At 51.2% G+C, this 23734-nt stretch overlaps 1 protein-coding gene across 1 annotated transcript in view; it reads left to right on the plus strand.

Moving 5' to 3' along the window:
- The first annotated feature begins 2825 nt into the window (after positions 1-2825).
- LOC135894084 (excitatory amino acid transporter 5-like) overlaps positions 2826-23734 on the plus strand; it is a 94473-nt gene continuing 73564 nt past the window's right edge. Inside the window, exon 1 of the mRNA XM_065422105.1 lies at positions 2826-3002. Within this exon, the coding sequence (XP_065278177.1) occupies positions 2826-3002 (177 nt within the window). The remainder of the gene's footprint in view (positions 3003-23734) is intronic.

Raw genomic sequence — 23734 nt, forward strand, 5'->3', positions numbered from 1 at the left:
CAAGTTCCTGCCCCCTTGCCTTGTTCCTGCTCCCTTGTCCTAACCCCAGTAATGACTCTGGTTTTGACCCTTGGTGTGGCTTCTACCTGTGACACCGCTTTGACCCTGGGTGTGACTCTAGACCAAGACCATTGAAATCACTATTTATATGGGAAATCACCAAACACCAATTGAACTGTAAATTCCTTTATTAAATCCAAAGGCCAAATGGTACTTTGAGCAGTTGGTCTAAACATGCCTAAAAAGCCTAACTAATAAGCAGTTTACTACACCCAAACAGTAACAAAACATTTCTAAGCATTTGCTCAAGATACTTACAAATGGGCTAACCCCAGAGGTACTTAGACCCATATTGGTCAGCTCCAGCGTGGTCAGGCAGGTATTAGCAATGAACCCTTTCAGAGATTATGTTTTATACCCTTTCACAAACAAGTGATGTCATTGCCAATAATTGACCGGCTAAAAACCAATCTGAGACAGTTCCCCCTCATTTCCAGTCTTAATCCAGATAAGATTTACAACTGCCTTTCTCCCCGAGGCCTTCCTTCTTCTTGCTAGTCAGGATCTTTCTTTGGAACACAGATATATTTCCTTAACCAAAGCTAAGCTAACTTTAATTCTTTAATTTTATACTTATCCTGCAGCAACTCTTCTCTGGGCTTTTTACCATGTGTGGGCCCTGACAGAACTTGTCTGACCCCTTCTGGGCACATGGGGAATTATTGGAAGGTACGCAAGGACGAGCACCACTGGCGTGGAGCAAGCCTGTGCCCACACTGCAGAATGGTTGTGTTAGCAGCCGACAAGTTGTGCTCACTTGGCTATGCCCCTGGTGAGCCAGCTTACTCGAGCGAAGGGGTTTAGCAGGGGACAGGATTCAAGTTGACCTGAGTTAACTTTGCAGTGAAGGCAAGGCCTCAGATATGATTACATCAAGGGACACTGCTCCTAACAAGACCTCCTGTGGACGTCGGTATTTTCCATCTGTCTTGTAACAGGCTTGCCTAAGCTTAACAGTTGCACAATTTTAGCTCTCCGTTCACATATTTCTGATGATACCGTGTTTTACCTAAAGGAAACATATCTTTGCATTATTGCTTTAGAAAATCTTGTGATATCTCAGGTGATTGTATCTTTCACATCACCCTTAGGTGTTGTGTAGGTTGGGATCTTGGCACTACTCTATTTCTTTCATTTGCCTTATTAATTATCATAGTGAATATTCTTATTTTTGCAAATCGCTCTCATGCTGCAGAGACCCTTATATTGATCCATCAGTAGGGCCTTGGGGGTACAGTAAGAAGAAAAGCTCCAGGATCTAATTATTATTAAACAAGGATATTGCAGGGGCACCCAGAGGCCCCAGACAGGCCTTGTTATATTAGGGACCAAGAAGAAAATGTGCAGATCTCTGTTCATAGAACATCAGGGTTGGGCGGGACCTCAGGGGGGAGGGATAGCTCAGTGGTTTGCGCATTGGCCTGCTAAACCCAGGCTTGTGAGGTCAATCCTTGAGGGGACCATTTGGGGATCTGGGGCCAAAAAAAAAAAAAAAAAAAGTTGTGGATTGGTCCTGCTTTGAGCAGGGGGTTGGACTAGATACCTCCTGAGGTCTCTTCCAACCCTGATATTCTATGATGTAGTCCAATCCCCAACTAAATCCTCCCAGCCAGGGCTTTGTCAAGCCTGACCTTAAAAACCTCCAATGAAGGAGATTCCACCACCTCCCTAGGTAACCCATTCCAGTGCTTCACCACCCTCCTAGTGAAATAGTGTTTCCTAATATCCAACCTAGACCTCCCCCACTGCAGCTTGAGACCATTACTCCTTGTTCTGTCATCTGGTACCACTGAGAACAGTCTAGATCCATCCTCTTTGGAACCCCCTTTCAGGTAGTTGAAAGCAGCTATCAAATCCCCCCTCATTCTTCTCTTCTGCAGACTAAACAATCCCAGTTCCCTCAGCCTCTCCTCATAAGTCATGTGCTCCAGCCCCCTAATCATTTTTGTTGCCCTCCGCTGGACTCTTTCCAATTTTTCCACATCCTTCTTGTAGTGTGGGGCCCACAACTGGACACAGTACTCCATATGAGGCCTCACCAATGCCGAATAGAGGGGAATGATCACGTCCCTCGATCTGCTGGCAATGCCCCTACTTATACAGCCCCAAATGCCGTTAGCCTTCTTGGCAACAAGGGCACACTGTCGACTCATATCCAGCTTCTCCTCCACTGTAACCCCTATGTCCTTTTCTGCAGATCCTAGTTCCAGTCACTGCTGTCAGCCTACTAAAGCCCCAGTGTGGGACCCACAGCAGGGACCCTCGACCTGTGACCCTGTGCAAAGCACGTATACCCCAATGACAGCTCTGTAGGATCGACCATCCAGGACTGGCTTCCTGGGCTGTGTGAACTAATGCAACTCTCCCTCCTCTAACCTCTGATTCCGTGTCCACGTGGAGCGCTGCGGAGAGTGTACCTGGTGCAACCACATAGCAACGAAGGGGTTAACCTATGCATGTTTTTGTCATCAACCTTTCTTCCAGCCAACTAGAAAGCTTGGATTAACTAGTCTAAGATGTCACTTTCCATTAAGGCGAATGGGTCCCAAATAGCAGTGTAACACTGGTTCTCCCTTTGGGATTATGTGAGAGAGAGTTCTCTGATTCTGATCTGGTTTCTGGTGGGTTCTGAACCTGGCAAAGGGAAATGATTTTGCAGAACAAGGAAGATCACTAATGATGACTACTAGCAACCTCGGGAATATTAGCAGCATCAAAGAGACATTTTGCTTGGAGTGGAACTTTCTGGACCTCTAAAGAGGATCATGTGGGAACGTATTAAAAAAGCCTCGTTAAACTCACTTTCCGTTAGCTGCTCGGCCATCTGGAACTGGATCCGAGCTTTCTGGAGAAAGAATGGCCTGTTGACTCTTTCGATGCTCTCTGTTGTAACTGGATGCCTGCTCGGATTTTTGCTAAGGGTTTTGGAGCTGACAGACCTGGTAAGTGGCAGAAACATGTTGTATGTGCAGAAAAATTGGGGTGGGATCACGGGGCGGGTTAAAGGAACTATTGCTATAAAACTTCTTTTGTGTAGAAATTAAACCTCACGCTATAAACTGTACAGAGAAAAACACCCGTTCACCTCACCCCTGCTCCCCAGCACAGCTCTAGCAGCATTAGCAGGCTCTCTTAGCACTAACGCTTATTTATTTTCACAAAACGTACTGACTGGCACAGCATTGCCAAACTAAAGGCCCTTTTGGTGAGGAATCCTCCATGCAGTCTCAAGGTTTCTCCACTTCCTGATCTGCGGAAATCGTTCACTCACAGTGGGCCAAACCCTGCCCCTCACTCTGCCAGGGCGGTGTCCCTGGCAGAGGAACCAGCGCAGTTCCATTGCACAAGGAGGGGACAGGGCAAGCCAGCATGGTATGGAGCCCAGTTCTGCAAGGGCTCCTTGTTTGGCAATGTGCAGACAGGGGGAGGACATGGGTGGGGAAGGGGAGACGCAGGGCTAGAGTACCCACTGCTGTCTGGCCTTTCCCTTAGAGAGGCTACAGCCGCCTTGGGGAATAGTTCTGCAGCATGGAGGGGGCAGGTTCATTTCACCACCCCCTCTCCACACATCTGCCCTGTTCCTGGTCCAGCTACTCAGGCTCGCTGCTAGGTGCAGGATTTGCTCCACTGTGCAAATGAGCCAGGTTCTGTTATCATAGTACTCAGCACGTGCATAGCACTTGAGGAGTCCTCCCACCAGCTCTGGGAAGTGTGTCAATAAATAGTGAGCCCCATTAGAGAGAGCTGGCAACTGAGATGAAGAGATTTGCCCAAGGCCACATCACTAGTCAGTGGCAGAGGTGGGATTAGAATTCAGCAATTTCTGATACCTGCCCTCACGCTGCCTCTCGTCTATGAGCTTCTTGTAGAGGAATTAACTGAGCCAAAATGTAATTGACTAATCCGATCTTTCAGCATTTCCCAGGACCCTTGCTACCATGGACAAGGATGCAGTGCTAATGAATAACACAAAGTTAAAAAGATGTGTTAGATTACATTGGTTCTCTTAGACTATGCAACAACTTCCTCCCGATTTTTGATGTAGGCATTATTTTAGCTGGCTCTGGTGCTAGGTAGTTGAGAGGTGCCGTTGTTTGGTTGTTACCTCTCAGAGCTCTGCTCATTCTGGAACAACCTCATTTAATCTGGCAGGATTTAGAAATGTCTGTCACTTCAATTATGTCTCCCAGCATGCTGCCCATAGCAGAGATAAGCTGGTTACTTAAGTGAAGCAAGCGCCAAGCATAGTGATTCTCAGTGACACCCCGTCTGCCACTGCCACGCCTGCCGAGGGAGTCTCCCTGCCTGTTGAGCATCTGTGCCCAATGACCCACTGAGGTTCAGGTTGCTGTGTTCCCGTGCCCAATGAGCCCACGTGCCCTGGAGCTAGGGCCCTACCAAATCCACGTTCTATTTTGGACAATTTCATAGTCATGGGATTTAAAAAATCATAAATTTCATGATTTCAACTATTTAAATCTGAAATTTCACGGTGTTGTAATTGTACGGGCCTCGACCCAAAAAGGAGTTGTGGGGTGGGCACAAGATTATTGTGAGGGGGTTGCAGTACTGCTACCATCAGTACTGCAAGGGAGGGGTAGGAATGGTCACATGCCCCTCCCCAGACACCATAGTGGGCGGGGAGTTACAGCTGTGCTCAGGTACGGGCCTCAGCAGGTACTGCTGCAAAAATATCTCCTGGCGTACATTGTTCCAGAAATCCTCAGCAAACATGCCTTAGTTATTGTTTGGTCCCTGCACTTTAGTGTAACAAAAACTAAAAGGAAAATGAAAAGAGAAATGTAAGGCTTAAGCCATAAAGCAAGCATGTCAAATGTATAATTGAAGCGACTGAGCAACGCAATGGGTGTTCAAAAGCTGGGCTGCTAAGGAGAACCTGATGGCTGGTGGAGAGATGCAATAGATCTGCTCTGCTGCCAAAGCAGGTCAGTGGTGATAGAGGAAGTAAAGCTGGTCTAAGATGACCACACCATTATCTGTCCCTGGTATTACAGACCTAAGGGACAGCTCTCTGCATATCAAGTCCAGGGGTCCCCTCACTCTCCTCCCATACAGCAACTCGAACGGGGAAAACCCTGTGGATTCCTGGGGCACTTCCCTGTATGCGAACAGCAGGTGGGATAAATACTTGTCCCAATCCTGCGGGTGCTGGTCCATAAATGTTTTCAGCATCATCTTTAGGGTCCCATTGAACCTCTCCACCAGCCCGTTGGACTGAGGGTGATATGCCGAGGCTCAGGTGTGTCAGACCCCACACTTCTCCCATAAGCACTGGAGCAGGGTTGACATGAAGTTGGACCCTTGGTCCATAAGGACCTCCTTGGGGAACCCCACTCTGCTGAAAATGGTCTGCCACGGTGTCTGCCTCGATAGAGGACAAGGCCCCCGCCTCGGGGTAGCGCATAGTGAAATCTACCACCACTAGAATGTCTCTCTTCCCTGACCGGGTCACCCTGCTGAGGGGCCCCACTATGTCCATAGCCACCTTCTGAAAAGGCTCCTCTATGATGGGCAAAGGTCTCAGAGCTGCTTTACACTTATCCCACGCCTTCCCCACCCTCTGGCAGGAGTCACAGGACCTGCAATGCTGTTGGACAGCGTCAAAGATCCCGGGCCAGTAAAAGTTCTGCAGCAGCCTCTGCCTGGTGTGCTGGATGCCCTGATGCCCTGAGTGGGGACTATCATAGGCCAAGTACAACAGTCTGTGGCAGTACCTCTGGGGGACCACTAACTGCCTCCTGGCTTTCCAAGGTTCAGTTTGCCCCGAACCAGTCCAGTCCCGGTACGGGAATCCTTTGTCCCACAGGAATCTCTCCCGGCAGTCCTCCCCCTGGGATCCTGCACCGCTGTGGCCAGCAAGGGGCCTCAGCTTCTCCAAGGAGGGATCCTCCTCCAGCTCCGTCTGGAATTCAGCTGCAGGGTTTGAGGATACAGCCCTGATTGGCGGTGCCACAGTTTCCCCACCTTGGGAGGGAGGCGCCGGCCCAGCCCTGTCAAGCCCTACCCTCGGTGCTTCGGTCCCTCCCTTTGGGACATCCCGCGTCCCTCGCTGGCTGTGGCTCCGGGTAAGGACCAGGGTGCTCTGAGTGCCATCCAGCCAGTTCTCCAAGTCGTTACCCATTAGCACCTCGGTAGGCAGGTGATGGTGCACCCCGACCTCTTTGGGTCCCTCCTTAGCCCCCCATCTGCTGTTCACAAACTCATCCACCAGTGCATCCGCACTGCGCAGATCTTTAGGCTTCCGGTCCACTAACCACATCTTAAGGTCCGGAGGGCAGATGTCACACAGCTGCTGCAACCCCACCAGGTTATACACGTCCTCTGCGGTAGTGGCCCCTGTGCCCTTCCCCCACTTACAAAGATATTCCCCTAGCAGGTTGGCGACCTCCTTGTAAGTGACACCTGGGGTCTTATGTACACCCCGGAATAGTTTCCAGTACGCCTTGGGGGTCAGTTCAAACTTCAGCAGCAATGCCTGTTTGAATAGGTCATAGTCCTCCGTCTCAATACCATCCATTTGGCTGAATGCCTCTATGGCCTTGGGACCCAGCAGGGGGGTCAGACAGCGAAGCCTGTCTGCGGGGTCAATCTGGTTCAGATCACAAACCTTCTGAACGGCTGTGAGGTAGGCATCAATATTTCCCCCCCACACCTCCTTAAACTGGGGCAGCACTTTGGTATCTAAATTCCCCACAAAACTGGTGTCTCAGGGCCCTTCCCCACTTACCCCCCGGCAGGCCCTCTTGGCCTGCCGCTCCTCCAACTCCAACTCGTGCTTCCGTTGTTCTGAACGGTCCTCCAGCCTCCGCTCCTCCAGCTCCTTCGCTTTCAGCTCTAGCTCCAGCCTCCGCAGCTCCTCCAAGGAGAAACCTGACTGGGGTTCCCCTGTGCTGACTGGGGAGTCGGGTCTGATAGACTCCCGGTTGCTACATGGACTGCCCCCACAGCTACTCCCTAGCTCTCCGGGCACCCCGGGAGCCCCTCTGGGGTCTGGAGGCTGTTCCTCAGACTGGTCATTCTCTACAAGCTGAGCCATCAGCTGCTCCTTAGTGAGCCTCCCCACGCTCAGCCCTCTCTCCCTACACAGATGTGCCAGGTCCCTCTTACGGAGCTAGTTATAGGACAGTTCCTCGCTGGTTCCTTCAATTTCCTCATTTTATCGTGGGCAGCCACTCACTGCAAAGTGCCCGCGCTCGCAGCCAACTGTCTACAGGGTGCATTCGCCAACCATCCTCTGCTACCACGTTGTCACAGACTCACAGATCGTGCCCACTCTTGGCCCCGTACGGTCCTTGGGGGGAACCCCTTTCAGTGTGACAGCCCTTCTCGGGGGTCCACTCTCTCTCAGGGATTAAGCCATAGGCCCCTCCGCCTCCTGGAGCCTCTCTGAGCCTTAGCACACCTGTCTCTTGCCATGGGCCCCCTCAGGGAGTCCACTCGCTCTGGACCCCTGGGGCCTTCACTCCCAGAGGGAATAATGCAACCATGTTCTCTAGACCTGAGCGACTCTCAGCCAGCATAAAACAGGAGGGTTTATTGAGCGTCTGAACACAACACAGGAAACTCTCAGGGCCCTCAGGCCTGGCCTCCCTCAGCACAGTACATCTAAGTCTCTCCTGAATCCAGGTGGGCTCTGCGTGCTCTCTCTCTCCAGTCCCGAGCCCCCTGTGCTTTCCAGCTGGGCATCCGATATCACCTGCCCCCAAGCCCCGCCTCTGTCCACTGTCTTCTATCCAGGTAAACAGGGTCACTTGGATCTCCTCTCCTCTCCTCTCAGCTGTCCTATGTTTCCCACTGGCTGGAACCGGCTGGTCAGGGTCACCGGGGTCCTCTCTTCGCAGCCCATTGTCCTCCCCCTGGCCAGAACCGGCTGTGACTCCCGAGCTGGGCCTCCAGTTCACCAGTTGCTGGGGTATCCATTCTCCAGGCCATTGGCTGGGGTCCCAAGTGCCGTCGCTGGTCCTCTGTAACAGCAAACTCCCTCTCCCATCACCTCATTAAACCAGTAACACCCAGGGAAACTGCATCCCATCCCCTCTGCATGCAAACCATTGAAAAAAACAAGAAAATCCCCCACTTCGTCACATGAGATTACGGATTTGGTTGATAAAGTTAGTATTTTGATTAAACAAACTAGAGCATATTAAAAAAAGCATGGTGCACCTTAAATGGGTTAAAAACTGGCTAAGTGAGAGGTCTAAAATTGTCATTATAAATGGGGAATTGTCATTGCATAGGTATGTTTCTACTGGGGTCCTGCAGAAATCAGTTCTTGGCTGTACACTATTTTTATCAATGACTTGGGGGGGAAAAATCATCACTAATAAAATTTGCAGATGACACAAAAATTAGAGTAGTGGTAAATAATGAAGAGGGAAAGTCACTGATACCGAGCAGTATGGAATTGCTTGGTAAACTGGGCACAAGCAAACAATAATTTTGAATACTGCTACATCACAAAATCATAGACACCTTGGGCTGGAAGGGACGTTGAGAAGTCACCTAGTTCAGCCCCTTGTACTGAGGCAGGACCACAGGACCTAGACCATCCCTGACAGGGGTTTGTCCAACCTGTTCTTAAAACCTCCAATGGCAGGGGTTCCACAACCTCCCGTGGAAGCCTAGTCCAGTGATATCTGTGTAGAGGTATATGACGTAAATGTAGAAGAACATAAGAACGGCCATCCTGGGTCAGAACAATGGTCCATTTAGCCCAGTATACTGTCTTCCAACAGTGGCCAATGCATTCCTATACATCTAGGAACAAAGAATGCAGTTCCCACTTACAGGATGGGGGATGCTAACTTGGGAAGCAGTGACAAGAAGTTCATCTTGGACCACCAGGCATCTCTCAGGAGAAGGCACACACATAGACCAGGCATTTCAGCCGCCTGATGCAGCTGGGACTGCTGAGCTGGGGAGAGCAGAGCAAGAGATGTGTGGTCGTGTGGCTCTGCTCAGAGACATGAGCTAGTTTTTCTATGCCCTAGTCAAAGCCGATATGAACACGTAGGATATTTAGGCTGGAATTTTCAAGGAACCCTAAGGAGTTAGGTGCCCAAATCCCATTGAATTTCAATGAGGGGGGCCCCTAACGCTCTTAGGCTTCTTTGAAAATCTTAGTCTTAGAATACCCCTGGGAGCATTCATAGACACAAGTTATCTCCAGCACTTTGTGTGAGGGCACAGCCAGCCTCTAACCATGGGGGGGAGGGGAATCTGCCCCTGAGGGAAAGTTATCCCATAACTGCTCTTGCACCTTCCTCTGAAGCATCTGGTGCTGGCCTTGAAGACAGGTTACTGGACTAGGTGGAACCCATGGCTGATCCTGCCTGGCCATTCCTGCACAGCCTTGGGATGTGTTCTTGGGATGTGTTCTCAGTCAGTGTCTTCCCAGAAAGAGAGTCCAGTGCACGTTCTGGGAATGCTTTCCCCAGCACTGACTCCAGTGTGAATGCCTCGGTCAGGGAGAGAGAGAGGAGAGTGGCTGCGAAACATGAGGTAAACCACCCATTGGCTCCCCACAGTGAGTGCGTACATTGACACTGAGGTGGAGGTGGGGACCGTGGCTTGAGTGGTTCCTCTACCCCAACCTGTATGCAAGCCTGGCCCCTCCCCACGTGTCACTCAGAATTCAGGGGCTCTAGCAGAAGAATTTGGATTCCTTGCTCTATGGCGCACCCAAGGCCAAGGTTATCGGTGATAACAATCCCTTGGGGACCAGCAAGTGGGGTTATCGCTGACAGTGATTCTTGCAGTAACTGGGGAAGAGGGTTATTCATGCCAGCGATCCTTCAGCGTCGGGGACGTGAGGTTATCGGTGCCGGCGATCTTCAGCATCGGGGACGTGGGGTTATCGGTGCTGGCGATCCTTCAGCGTCAGGGGATGTGGAGTTATCAGTGCCGGAGATCCTTCAGCGTCAGGGGACGTGGGGTTATTGGTGCTGGCGATCCCTCATCTCCATGGGGCGTGGTGTTATCGGTGCCAGCGATCCTTCAGCGTCGGAGGGTGTGGGGTTATCGGTGCCGGCGATCCCTCAGCGCCGAGGGTGTGGGGTTATCGGTGCCGGCGATCCCTCAGCGCCGGGGCTGTGGGGTTATCGGTGCCGGCGATCCCTCAGCGCCGGGGGCGTGGGGTTATCGGTGCCGGCGATCCCTCAGCGCCGGGGGTGTGGGGTTATCGGTGCCGGCGATCGCTCAGCGCCGGGGCTGTGGGGTTATCGGTGACGGCGATCCCTCAGCGCCGGGGCTGTGGGGTTATCGGTGACGGCGATCCCTCAGCGCCGGGGGCGTGGGGTTATCGGTGACGGCGATCCCTCAGCGCCGGGGGCGTGGGGTTATCGGTGACGGCGATCCCTCAGCGCCGGGGGCGTGGGGTTATCGGTGCCGGCGATCCCTCAGCGCCGGGGGCGTGGGGTTATCGGTGCCGGCGATCCCTCAGCGCCGGGGGCGTGGGGTTATCGGTGCCGGCGATCCCTCAGCGCCGGGGGCGTGGGGTTATCGGTGCCGGCGATCCCTCAGCGCCGGGGGTGTGGGGTTATCGGTGACGGCGATCCCTCAGCGCCGGGGGTGTGGGGTTATCGGTGCCGGCGATCCCTCAGCGCCGGGGCTGTGGGGTTATCGGTGACGGCGATCCCTCAGCGTTGGGGGCGTGGGGTTATCGGTGCCGGCGATCCCTCAGCGCCGGGGGCGTGGGGTTATCGGTGCCGGCGATCCCTCAGCGCCGGGGGCGTGGGGTTATCGGTGCCGGCGATCCCTCAGGGCCGGGGGTGTGGGGTTATCGGTGACGGCGATCCCTCAGCGCCGGGGCTGTGGGGTTATCGGTGACGGCGATCCCTCAGCGCCGGGGGCGTGGGGTTATCGGTGCCGGCGATCCCTCAGCGCCGGGGGCGTGGGGTTATCGGTGCCGGCGATCCCTCAGCGCCGGGGGCGTGGGGTTATCGGTGCCGGCGATCCCTCAGCGCCGGGGGCGTGGGGTTATCGGTGCCGGCGATCCCTCAGCGCCGGGGGCGTGGGGTTATCGGTGACGGCGATCCCTCAGCGCCGGGGGTGTGGGGTTATCGGTGCCGGCGATCCCTCAGCGCCGGGGGTGTGGGGTTATCGGTGCCGGCGATCCCTCAGCGCCGGGGCTGTGGGGTTATCGGTGACGGCGATCCCTCAGCGCCGGGGGCGTGGGGTTATAGGTGCCGGCGATCCCTCAGCGCCGGGGGCGTGGGGTTATCGGTGCCGGCGATCCCTCAGCGCCGGGGGTGTGGGGTTATCGGTGACGGCGATCCCTCAGCGCCGGGGGTGTGGGGTTATCGGTGACGGCGATCCCTCAGGGCCGGGGGTGTGGGGTTATCGGTGACGGCGATCCCTCAGCGCCGGGGGTGTGGGGTTATCGGTGACGGCGATCCCTCTGTAAGGATAAGGCCTTTGTTTGCAGCCATATTGTAAGGCCTAAAGCCGAAGGCCTTCGTCTGCAGCCAGATTAAAAGAGCAGCCGAGCTGCAGCCATTAGCTAAGAAGCAGGATGTCACATCCTCACATTCCATCTAAATGACATTAAATCAATGTAATATCAGGCTGTTAAGAAGGAGACCCCGTCCTAATGGCCCCCCACTATCACCAGATAAAGAAACAGCTCTTAAGATGGTTAAAGAAAACTCAGTTTGACAGCAGCCTGTCTGTCAAGAAATCACTTCTCAATAGTTGTGGTTGTGAAATCCTCATTTCTTTATTGTTTTGTCATTATGGTCCCCACTTCCCTATTGTTTATCTGTATGGTCTCTGTCTGGTTCTTTAATTGTTTCTGTCTGTTACATAATTAATTTTGCTAGTTGTAAATTAATGAAGGTGGTGGGGTAGGATTGGTTAAAGAATTTTGTTACACTGTGTTAGGATTGGTTAGTAAAATGTTAGTATAATGATTGGTTAAGGTGCAGCTAAACAGGGCTCAGATTTCACTCTATAAACTGGGGTCCAAAAAGAAGTTATTTGGGAACCAACTCCAGGACACAGCCCCAAAGATCAGAGCTGCCAGACCTCAGCACTCTGTCAATGACACTGTGCAGAAACTGGAGTCCCCCAGATGGACCTGATCCTGACTGGCCAGCAGGAAAAGTTCATCTGTCTGATTGGGAGCGGTGAGCACTGTGTGTGTTGTGTGTGCGTCTGTTTATTAAATAGAGGCTATGTCGTATATTACTGTGTAAGCCTCTTTCACTGGGAAAAGGTCCTGCACACCTGCAGAAGTAGGATACACCCGGAGCCCTATGTATTGGGAAAGGGGGTGGGTACTTACACTGACCAGGTTAGTTACACCCAGAGCCCTACGGATTGGGTAAGGGTAGGTGCTTTTCGCCTGGAGCCCTACAGCCTGGGAAAAGGTGGGGTGCCCTAATGTGCGCAGGTAACACCTCAGCGTCGGGGGCCTGGGGTTCTCGGTGCCGGCGACCCCTCAGCGTGGGGCGGGGGCTATCAGTGCTGGAGATGTCTCAGTGTGGGGGGCGGGAAGTTATCACTGCTGGTGATCCATCAGTGTTTGCGGAGGTGGGGTTATCAGTGCTGGCGATCTCTCAGCATGGGGGGGTGGTGTTTATTGGTTCCGGCTCTCCCTCAGCATTGGGGGACGTGGGGTTATTGGTTCAGGCGATCTCTCAGTGTCGGGGAGTGTGGGGTTATCGGTGCCGGCGATCCTTCATCTCCATGGGGCGTGGGGTTATCGGTGCCAGCGATCCCTCAGCACCGGGGGGCGTGGGGTTATCGGTGCCGGCGATCCCTCAGCGCCGGGGGCGTGGGGTTATCGGTGCCGGCGATCCCTCAGCGTCGGGGGGCATGGGGTTATCGGTGCCGGCGATCCCTCAGCGTCAGGGGGCGTGGGGTTATCGGTGCCGGCGATCCCTCATCTCCATGGGGCGTGGTGTTATCGGTGCCAGCGATCCCTCAGTGCTGGGAGGCGTGGGGTTATTGGTGCCGGCGATCCCTCAGTATCGGGGGGTGTGGGGTTATCGATGCCGGCGATCCCTCAGCATTGGGGGATGTGGGGTTATCGGTGCCGGCGATCCCTCAGCGTTGGGGGGGGTATCGGTGCCGGCGATCCCTCAGCGTCAGGGGGCGTGGGGTTATCGGTGCCGGCGATCTTCCAGCGTCGGGGGGCATGGGGTTATCGGTACTGGCGATCTCTCAAAGTGTGTGTGTGTGGGTTTTCATCAGTGCCGGCGATCCCTCAGCGTCGGGGGACGTGGGGTTTTCAGTGCCGCCGATCTCTCATCATGGGTGGGCATGGTTTTATTGGTGCCGGCGATCCTTCAGTGTCGGGGGCGTGGGGTTATCGGTTCCGGCGATCCCTCAGCATCGGGGGGCGTAGGGTTATCAGTGCTGGCGATCCCTCTGTGTCACAGGTATGGGGTTATTGGTGCTGGTGATCTCTCAGTGTTGGGGGGCGTGGAGTTCTCAATTGCCGGGGAACCCCTAAGCGTGGGGGTGGGGCTATCAGTGCTGGAGACCTCTCAGCGTGGGGGGATGGAGTTATCGGTGTCGGCAATCCGTCAGCGTGGGCCTGTGAGGTGTTATTGGTGCTGGCGATCTCTCAGCATCGGGGCTGTGGGGTTATCACTGCTGACAGTCTCTCAGTGTCGGGGGATGCGGGGTTTTCAGTGCTGGCGATCTCTCAGTGTCAGGGAGTGTGGGGTTATCAATGTCGGTGATCCCTCAGCGTGGGGGTGCATGGTGTTATCGGTGCTGGCGATTTCACAGTGTTGGGGCGAGTGGGATTATAGGTGCCAGTGATCCCTCAGCAGTGGGGGCGTGGAGTTCTCGATGCCGGCGATCCCTCAGCGTTGGGGGGGGGGGTATCGTTGCTGTTGATCTCTCAGTGTCGGGCGGGAGCATGGGGTTATCGGTGCCAGCGATCCGTCAGCATCGGGTGACAAGGGGTTATCGGTTCCTCTGATCTCTCAGCGTCAGGGGACTTGGGGTTATCTGTGCCGGCGATCTCTCCGCGTTGCAGGGTGTGGGGTTATCAGTGCTAGTGATCTTTCAACATCGCAGGGTTGGAGTTTTCAGTGCCAGCGATCCCTCAGTGTCAGGGGTTGTCAGTGCTAGCAATTCCTCAGTTTATGGGTGCGTGGGGTTATCAGTTCTGGAGGAGAGGAAGGTGATCAGGAACAGTCAGCATGGATTCACCAAGGGCAAGTCATGCCTGACCAACCTGATTACTTTCTATGATGAGATAACTGGCTCTGTATATACGGGGAAAGCAGTGGATGTGATATATCTTGACTTTAGCAAAGCTTTTGATATGGTCTCCCACAGTATTCTTGCCAGCAAGTTAAAGAAGTCTGGATTGGATGAATGGACTATAAGGTGGATAGAAAGCTGGCTAGATTGTCAGGCTGAACAGGTAGTGATCAATGGCTTGATGTCTAGTTGGCAGCTGGTATCAAGCTGAGTGCCCCAGGGGTCGGTCCTGGGGCTGGTTTTGTTCAACATCTTTATTAATGATCTGGATGATGGGATTAATTGCACCCTCAGCAAGTTCACGGATAACACTAAACTGAGGGGAGAGGTAGATATGCTGGAGGGTAGGGATAGGGTCCAGCGTGACCTAGACAAATTGGAGGAAGCAGTGAGAGATAAAAAGACTTCCTTTAAAAAGTGGAAGTCAAATCCTAGTGAGGCAAATAGAAAGGAGCATAAACACTGCCAAATTAAGTGCAAGAATGTAATAAGAAAAGCCAAAGAGGAGTTTGAAGAACGGCTAGCCAAAAACTCCAAAGGTAATAACAAAATGTTTTTTAAGTACATCAGAAGCAGGAAGCCTGCTAAACAACCAGTGGGGCCCCTTGATGATCGAGATACAAAAGGAACGCTTAAAGACGATAAAGTCATTGCGGAGAAACTAAATGGATTCTTTGCTTCAGTCTTCACGGCTGAGGATGTTAGGGAGATTCCCAAACCTGAGCCGGCTTTTGTAGGTGACAAATCTGAGGAACTGTCACAGATTGAAGTGTCACTAGAGGAGGTTTTGGAATTAATTGATAAACTTAACATTAACAAGTCACTGGGACCAGATGGCATTCACCCAAGAGTTCTGAAAGAACTCAAATGTGAAGTTGCGGAACTGTTAACTAAGGTTTGTAACCTGTCATTTAAATCAGCTTCTGTACCCAGTGACTGGAAGTTAGCTAATGTAACGCCAATATTTAAAAAGGGCTCTAGAGGTGATCCCGGCAATTACAGACCGGTAAGTCTAACGTCTGTACCGGGCAAATTAGTCGAAACAATAGTTAAGAATAAAATTGTCCGACACATAGAAAAACATAAACTGTTGAGCAATAGTCAACATGGTTTCTGTAAAGGGAAATCGTGTCTTACTAATCTATTAGAATTCTTTGAAGGGGTCAACAAACATGTGGACAAGGGGGATCCAGTGGACATAGTGTACTTAGATTTCCAGAAAGCCTTTGACAAAGTCCCTCATCAAAGGCTCTTATGTAAATTAAGCTGCCATGGGATAAAAGGGAAGGTCCTTTCATGGATTGAGAACTGGTTAAAAGACAGGGAACAAAGGGTAGGAATTAATGGTAAATTCTCAGAATGGAGAGGGGTAACTAGTGGTGTTCCCCAAGGGTCAGTCCTCGGACCGATCCTATTCAACTTATTCATAAATGATCTGGAGAAAGGGGTAAACAGTGAGGTGGCAAAGTTTGCAGATGATACTAAACTGCTCAAGATAGTTAAGACCAAAGCAGACTGTGAAGAACTTCAAAAAGATCTCACAAAACTAAGTGATTGGGCAACAAAATGGCAAATGAAATTTAATGTGGATAAATGTAAAGTAATGCACATTGGAAAAAATAACCCCAACTATACATACAATATGATGGGGGCTATTTTAGCTACAAGTCAGGAAAAAGATCTTGGAGTCATCGTGGATAGTTCTCTGAAAATGTCCATGCAGTGTGCAGAGGCGGTCAAAAAAGCAAACAGGATGTTAGGAAACATTAAAAAGGGGATAGATAATATATTATTGCCCTAATATAAATCGATGGTACGCCCTCATCTCGAATACTGCGTACAGATGTGGTCTCCTCATCTGAAAAAAGATATACTGGCATTAGAAAAGGTTCAGAAAAGGGCAACTAAAATGATTAAGAGTTTGGAACGGGTCCCATATGAGGAAAGATTAAAGAGGCTAGGACTCTTCAGCTTGGAAAAGAGGAGACTAAGGGGGAATATGATAGAGGTATATAAAATCATGAGTGATGTGGAGAAAGTGGATAAGGAAAAGTTATTTACTTATTCCCATAATACAAGAACTAGGGGTCATCAAATGAAATTAATAGGCAGCAGGTTTAAAACAAATAAAAGGAAGTTCTTCTTCACACAGCACACAGTCAACTTGTGGAACTCCTTACCTGAGAAGGTTGTGAAGGCTAGGACTATAACAGAGTTTAAAAGAGAACTGGATAAATTCATGGTGGTTAACTCCATTAATGGCTATTAGCCAGGACGGGTAAGGAATGGTGTCCCTAGCTCTGTTTGTCAGAGGGTGGAGATGGACGGCAGGAGAGAGATCACTTGATCATTGCCTGTTAGGTTCACTCCCTCTGGGGCACCTGGCATTGTCCACTGTCGGTAGACAGGATACTGGGCTAGATGGACCTTTGGTCTGACCCAGTACTGCCTTTCTTATGTTCTTATGTTCTTATGAGGATTGGACCAAAAGAAATCTGATGAGGTTCAACAAGGACAAGTGCAGACTCTTGCACTTAGGATGGAAGAATCCCATGCACTGCTACAGGCTGGGGACCGACTGGCTAAGCGGCAGTTCTGCAGAAAAGGACCTGGGGATTACAGTGGACGAGAAGCTGGATAGGAGTCAGCAGTGTGCCCTTGTTGCCAAGAAGGCTAATATTGGGCTGCATTAGTAGGAGCATTGCCAGCAGATCAAAGGACGTGATTATTCCCCTCTATTTGGCACTGGTGAGGCCTCATCTGGAGTATTGCGTCCAGTTTTGGGTCCCCCACTACAGAAAGGATGTGGACAAATTGGAGAGAGTCCAGCAGAGGGCAACAAAAATGGTTAGGGGGCTGGGGCACATGACTTATGAGGAGAGGCTGAGGGAACTGGGCTTGTTTAGTCTGCAGAAGAGAAGAGTGAGGGGGGATTTGATAGCAGCCTTCAACTACCTGAAGGGGGGTTCCAAAGAGGATGGAGCTCGGCTGTTCTCAGTGGTGGCAGATGACAGAACAAGGAGCAATGGTCTCAAGTTGCAGTGGAGGAGGTTTAGGTTGGATATTAGGAAACACTATTTCACTAGGAGGGTGGTGAAGCACTGGAATGAGTTACCAAGGGAGGTGGTGGAATCTCCATCCTTAGAAAATTAGGGTTGGAAGGGACCTCAGGAGGTATTCTAGTCCAATCCCCTGCTCAACGCGGGACCAACCCCAACTAAAGCATCCCAACCAGGGCTTAGAGGTTTTTAAGGCCCGGTTTGACAGAGCCCTGGCTGGGATGATTTAGTTGGTGTTGGTCCTGCTTTGAGCTTGAAATTAGACGACGGTTTCTAACCGTCAGAGGGGTGAAGTTCTGGAACAGCCTTCCGAGGGAAACAGTGGGGGCGAAAGACCTCTCTGGCTTTAAGATTAAGCTTGATAAGTTTATGGAGGGGATGGTTTGATGGGATAACGTGATTTTAGTCAATAGGTCAATAACATGCCATCGCTGGTAATTAGTATCAATGGTCAATGTGGGTCTGGCTGGAGAATCATGCCCGCGTGCTCGGGGTTCTGCTGATCGCCATATTTGGGGTCGGGAAGGAATTTTCCTCCAGGGTAGATTGGCAGAGGCCCTGGAGGTTTTTCGCCTTCCTCCGCAGCATGGGGCAGGGGTCGCTTGCTGGAGGATTCTCTGCGACTTGAAGTCTTTAAATCATGATTTGGGGACTTCAACAGCTGAGTCAAGGGAGAGAATTATTCCAGGAGTGGGTGGGTCAGCTTTTGTGGCCTGCATCATGCGGGAGGTCAGACTAGATGATCATAATGGTCCCTTCTGACCTTAAAGTCTATGAGTCTATAGATGACCTCCTGAGGTCCCTTCCAACCCTAATATTCTATGATTCTATTATTCGATGATTGTGGCGATCTCTCAGCATAGGTGGCGCAGGGTTATCAGTGCTGGCGACCCCTCAGCAGCTGGTGGCGTGGAGTTCTCCATGCTGGCAACCCCTCAGCGTGGGGGGTATGGGGTTATTGGTGCCGGCAATCCATCAGCATTGGGCGACGTGGGGTTATCGGTTCCAGCAATCTCTCAGCATAGGGGGCGTGGGGTTATCGTGCTGCTGATCTCTGAGCATCACAGGGTGTGGGGTTATCGGTGCCTGCAATCTCTCAGTGTTGGGGTGGGGCCGTTGGGGTTATCAGTGCCAGCAATCCTTCTGTGTCGGGAGGCATGGGGTTATCGGTGCTGGGGATCCCGCAGCGCCGGGGGACGTGGGGTTATCGGTGCCAGCGGTCCCTCAGCGTGGTCATGTGTGGTGTTATCAGTGGTGGCGATCTCTTAGTGTCGGGGAGTGTGGGGTTATCAGTGTTGGCGATCCCTCAGCTTTGGGGGGCATGGAGTTATCGATGCTGGCGACCTCTCAGCGTGGGGGGGGGGGCTATCAGTGCTGGAGATCTTTCAGTGTGGGGGGAATGTGTTTATTGGTGCCGGCGATCCTTCAGCATTGGTGCGGGGAGGGGGATGGTTATCAGTGACAACAGGGAGCGAAGCACTCCGTAACAGAGCTGAGGATGGTGTGTACAGCCCTGCCGGATCCCATGTGGGCGGTGGGTAATACCATTTTTCGGAGCTGTTTTCTCTGTAGTGCCTTTGTTGTAGATGAGTGGTCTGTGCCCTGTGGGAGCTGGCTGGTCCGTGGTGAGCCTGTCATAGTCCCTGGGCCAGGCAGACATGCAGGTGCTGGTCTATAGTCAGACCTGATGGGATAAGCACAGGCAATTGCAAGCGAATTTCAGCCTCAACCCCCGGTCTGGTGGGAGAAGGATGCAAGTTTCTGCCAGAGAACGTTGATGCCTAGAGGCCTGAAACCTGAGTGGGGGCCTCTCTCGGTGCCCTGAAGCAGGCCAGGAATGGGTGAGCGGTGCCAGGGGTGTGGCAGGAACACAGAAACCTCAGTGACAGGGGACGGGGATTGATCCCCAGTGACACCAACCTCTGAGGGAAGGGTGACGGGGGGGCGGGTGACAGCAGTCTCTCAATAATGGGGAGGGGTGTTAACAGTGACACTGACCCGTCAGTTTGGGGGAGGGTTTATCAATGACAGCATCCCTCATGAATTGGGGAGGGGGCTGGGGCTGGGGCTGGAGCCCAGCCTCTGAGCCCCTCCCCCGTCTCAGGGTCCCAGAGCCCAGGCTCCAGGCCAAGCCCAGACATCTACACTCTGAGCCCCAGGAGCCCAGGTCGGCTGGCCCCGTGCTGCAGTGCAGACGTTGGGAAGGGTTATGGTGACCGCAGTCCTTCAGGGATGGGAGAGGCAGGTTGTTGGTACCGTGGGCCATCAGCGTTTGGGGCAAAGGGCGTTACTGGTGACAGCGGCTGTCAGGGCAGGACTGCCTCAGGGAAGGGTAGGCCTGGACACGTCGATTTTTTATTTTTTTATCATTTCACCACATATTGACATTTATTATTAAGCATTTTTTAATTTTTTTATTGATTGAAATGTTCACAGTTGCACAAAATTATGTGGGGGTGGGGTCAGACAATAATTTAATGACAGTAGATGCTGAGATTCAAAAAGTTAAAGCTTTATAAGCCTTAAAACACAAATTGCCAACATCCTATCAAAATATACAAAGTAAATATCCCCGAACAAGTTCTCGCAGCATTTCTCTTTCTCTTTCTCTGCCTCTCTGTACACGTTGATTATTAGCAATGGAAATACTTCTTCGTTGGCTTGTGTGTGTCTAGTGAAATCCATGTTTATCAGCGTTTACAGATACAAATTTAATCCTTCCAAGCCCAGTGATGGGGCAAAGAGGTTATCGGCAACAGCTATCCCCCAGAGAGTTGTGGTGCTGTGACAACGATCCCTTGGCTAGAGGGCCTGGCATGTGTTAATGGTGCCTGCGATTTGTGAGGAATCCGAGGTACTGGCGAGTTGGAGACTGATGGTGAAAGCCAGAGTCTCCACTGGGATTAGACCAGGTTACTGACCAGCCCTCCGTGATACTGACAATACACAGAGCCCTGTTTAAACTACAGATGAAAGAAACTGAAAAGCAGAACATTTTGTTCCCCCCACACACACTCAATTTTGTCAGTTCTAGGAATCAGCAGCATGTGCAACCATAGTAGGTTCAAAACCTTCTCCCGTGAGCCTCATGTGGGTTTAGTCCCTTTAAAGGTCACGAGCTGCAGCTTGTTGATGAAATTCATCTTTGTGCAAAGGGACAACACGAGCCCCAGGCCCCAGTTTACGACCTCAAAATTAGACTGAAGTTTGATTTCAATAGTGCATAATCTCTGTGCTGGCTCTGGGCACAGAAGTACATTTCTCTCTGTGAGCACTGGTTGGTTCAGAGTAGATACAACTCCAAGGGAGTTTGTAAAATTAATTACTATGGAGCAAGGGGATTGCAAACCAAATAGCTCCAGTTTTTTCATTTTTAATTCAGAAAATAAGGTAAATACCACAGGCAGCATTACTGCTGGGACCCAGGGGCAGAGCTGAAATCACAAACTCCTGAAATGGCAAAGGCCGGGTGCAGCAGCAGTATTATCGTGGGGAGGTTGCACACAGGTGAGGCATGTTAGAGGAGGGATGGGCTAGTGGGTAGGGCACTAACCTGAGATTGGGGAGAGCTGGGTTTGGTTTCCTGCTGCACTCCAGGACTTTTGTTTGACCTTGAGCAAGCCATTCTAGGGCTAGCTCCACAAAGGAACTGATGTACCTAGGACCCAGCTGCCACTTTAGGCACCTAAATCCAAAATATAGATCCTCCAACCCCCTGCTCAGCTGCCAAATAACTCTGCAGATGCCTACATTCCATAGGTGCTTAAGTTTCTGCAGGTAAAGTCCTCTCGGCACCTAGATTTCTGCTGGTGAGCATGAGCAAAGCCACCTAAGTCCTGATGCGGCTGAGCCATTCAGCACCTGAAGACCCTGACTGGGCAGGTATTCTCCGAGACCACCTTGGAGCTTGTCTAGCAGATCAGGCCTTGCACAAAATGCCGCAGAGGAAGAGTGATTTATTTCAGTATTTGATGCAAAGTGGAAAAGCTCCAACAGGAGAGATTGCGAGAGCCCCAGGCCCAAAATGCCCAGTGAGTAGGACACTCACCTGGGAAGTGGGGGAGCTGCATTTAATTCCCTGCTATGAGTCAGACAGACTTACCTGGGTCTCTTACTTACCAGGTGAATGCTTTAACTACTGAGCTATTGGGCACGGGGCACCTCCTACACCATTTTTTGTGAGAAAGGCCTGGCCTGCCTTTCTCTGGCCTCCAGGGTAGAGCCGTGCAAATAATCAACTTTTTTGGTTCAAAGGCAGAACAAAAAATTGAGGAAAAAAATGTTTTGGGTCAAACAAAATGCTCTGTTTCATTCTCAAGGGTGGGGTTTTTTTTTGGGGGGGGAAGGGGGCCTTTTAAAGCAATTAAATAAAAAATTGAAGTAAAATTCTCAATGAAAAGTTGTTTCCAATTTAATCCGGGTTATCACCTGGATTAAAATGGGGGGAGGGAGGGAGGGTGCTTAAATATGTGTTAGATCCTGAGTTGCACCTGCAGGACACTGTAGTGGCCATAGCGAAGAGCACTTTATCTGCACCTGGTAAGACAAGTGTGACCTTTTCTCCAATACTGACCATGCCACAGTTATCCCGACCTTTGTCATCTCAAAATTAGATTGCTGTAAAATGCTGTACATGGCACTCTACCTTGGAACCATTCAGAAACTGAAGCTAGTGAAAAATGCTGCAGCTAGGTAAGTGGAATTTCATGCTGGGAACACATAAGACCCGTGCTCCGCGATATTCACTGGTGTCCAATAAGCTTCAGAGTGGAATTAAAGGGGTTGATTTTAACCTATAAAACCCTAAATGGAACCTGGTTACCTGAGAAACTGCCTCTCTCCCTAGGACACACTGCCACAGCTGAGGTCACCAGAGGCACGGGAACACCCTCGGTATACAGGAGCGGTAGCCGCTGGCAGGATGTCGTCCAGGCAGGGCTCTTGGTTTTGGAACTTGCTCCCTGCCTTTGTCCCCCAGACTCCAGTTTTGTTACTCTTCTAGGCATGCGGCAAAGCCCCTAGTTTCTCCTTCATTAAGGATGTTGGGGGAGGGGGACTTAGGCAGATCTATTTATGGGCAGTCCTTTAGTCATGTTCATGTTATGGTTTTTAATGCGTGGGGTTGGTACCCGGAACACTGGCTGACGCCTATGTTGCATCTTAAAGTTTTAAATACATAGATGACCAGACCAACATGCTTACTAGTTTACTTTTGCTCCCTCATGTGGATCTACAATTTATTTTGTGCATTGGGCAACTAGTGAAAAGGTTGTGCACAACTGCACTTGTGCACTGGATGTCACTTGCAATTGCCTGTTTTACCTAAGATAGGTAAAGGCCCAACTTCTTGATAGCATGTAACCCTTCTGCCAGGTGGAGCCAGCAGTAACCGGGCAGCAGCAACCTCGCTGCCTCTCCAGCCACTCATTCGCCAGCCGACTGTCAGTCACCTTCTGCTGCCACCTGCCTCTCTGCTGTGACCTCTGCAGATCAGTCTCTTAGTGATTTTCAGCTCTTTGCAGGCTGGGGAGAGACACTGCCCCATCTCAAGTGATTTCAGCTCTCAATGATAGAGCATTTAAAATAACAAAAGAGGCTCGTAATGAAGCCTACTTAGCTCTTTCTTTGAACACTGGGGAGGAACAGGTTAAACCAACCCAGGGGAACCTTTGGGGAGGGTCTACAATCCTTCGGGCTAGGACACCTGTCCCCACCCTTCTTACCTTCCCAGGGCTCTGGCACTCGAGCCCCTGGCTTAACGAAGTCCTTTCAGCTGAGGGTGACCCCCTCATTTGGCAAAGGTTAAGCATAGTTCTGCTCCCCTTTATTCATACAATAATAACAACATTGGTAACAGCATTTCACTACCCCTGCATTCAGTACTAAAGTGATTTGTAACCAAATACCAGCCAAAGTTGATTACTTTGATCAATACACCACTCTATCTGCTGGATATGTCAGCAGAGTAGGTGTGTTCATGTAAGTACAGTTTGCTCTTGAAGTCTCTCCCCCTCCCAGCTAGCTGTCAGGGAAGAATTCATTCAGACCCTACTTACAGCTATAACCAACAATGTCCAGGAATTGATATTGCTAATAGCTGATGGTTGAGAAAGTGATTCTGATTATTGCTACAGGACCATGGGGACATTGTACTTCCAATGCTTCAAGTGCAGTAGTCTAACATCCTTTTCCAGCTTTGTCTTCATTTTATTACACTCTATTTGTTGTCCATATTGCCAGTCCCAGTACATTCCCCCCCATATAGCATAAAACCAGACAAGACCAAAAGATTCAGCAATCATTTCTGGACAATGACGGGAAGAAAACAGATTTAATAAAAGATACAAAGTTGGAATTATGGATCTGTTGCAAGA

This window comes from Emys orbicularis, chromosome 24 (genome assembly GCF_028017835.1).
Source record: "Emys orbicularis isolate rEmyOrb1 chromosome 24, rEmyOrb1.hap1, whole genome shotgun sequence".
In the NCBI taxonomy this organism is placed as follows: Eukaryota; Metazoa; Chordata; order Testudines; family Emydidae; genus Emys; species Emys orbicularis.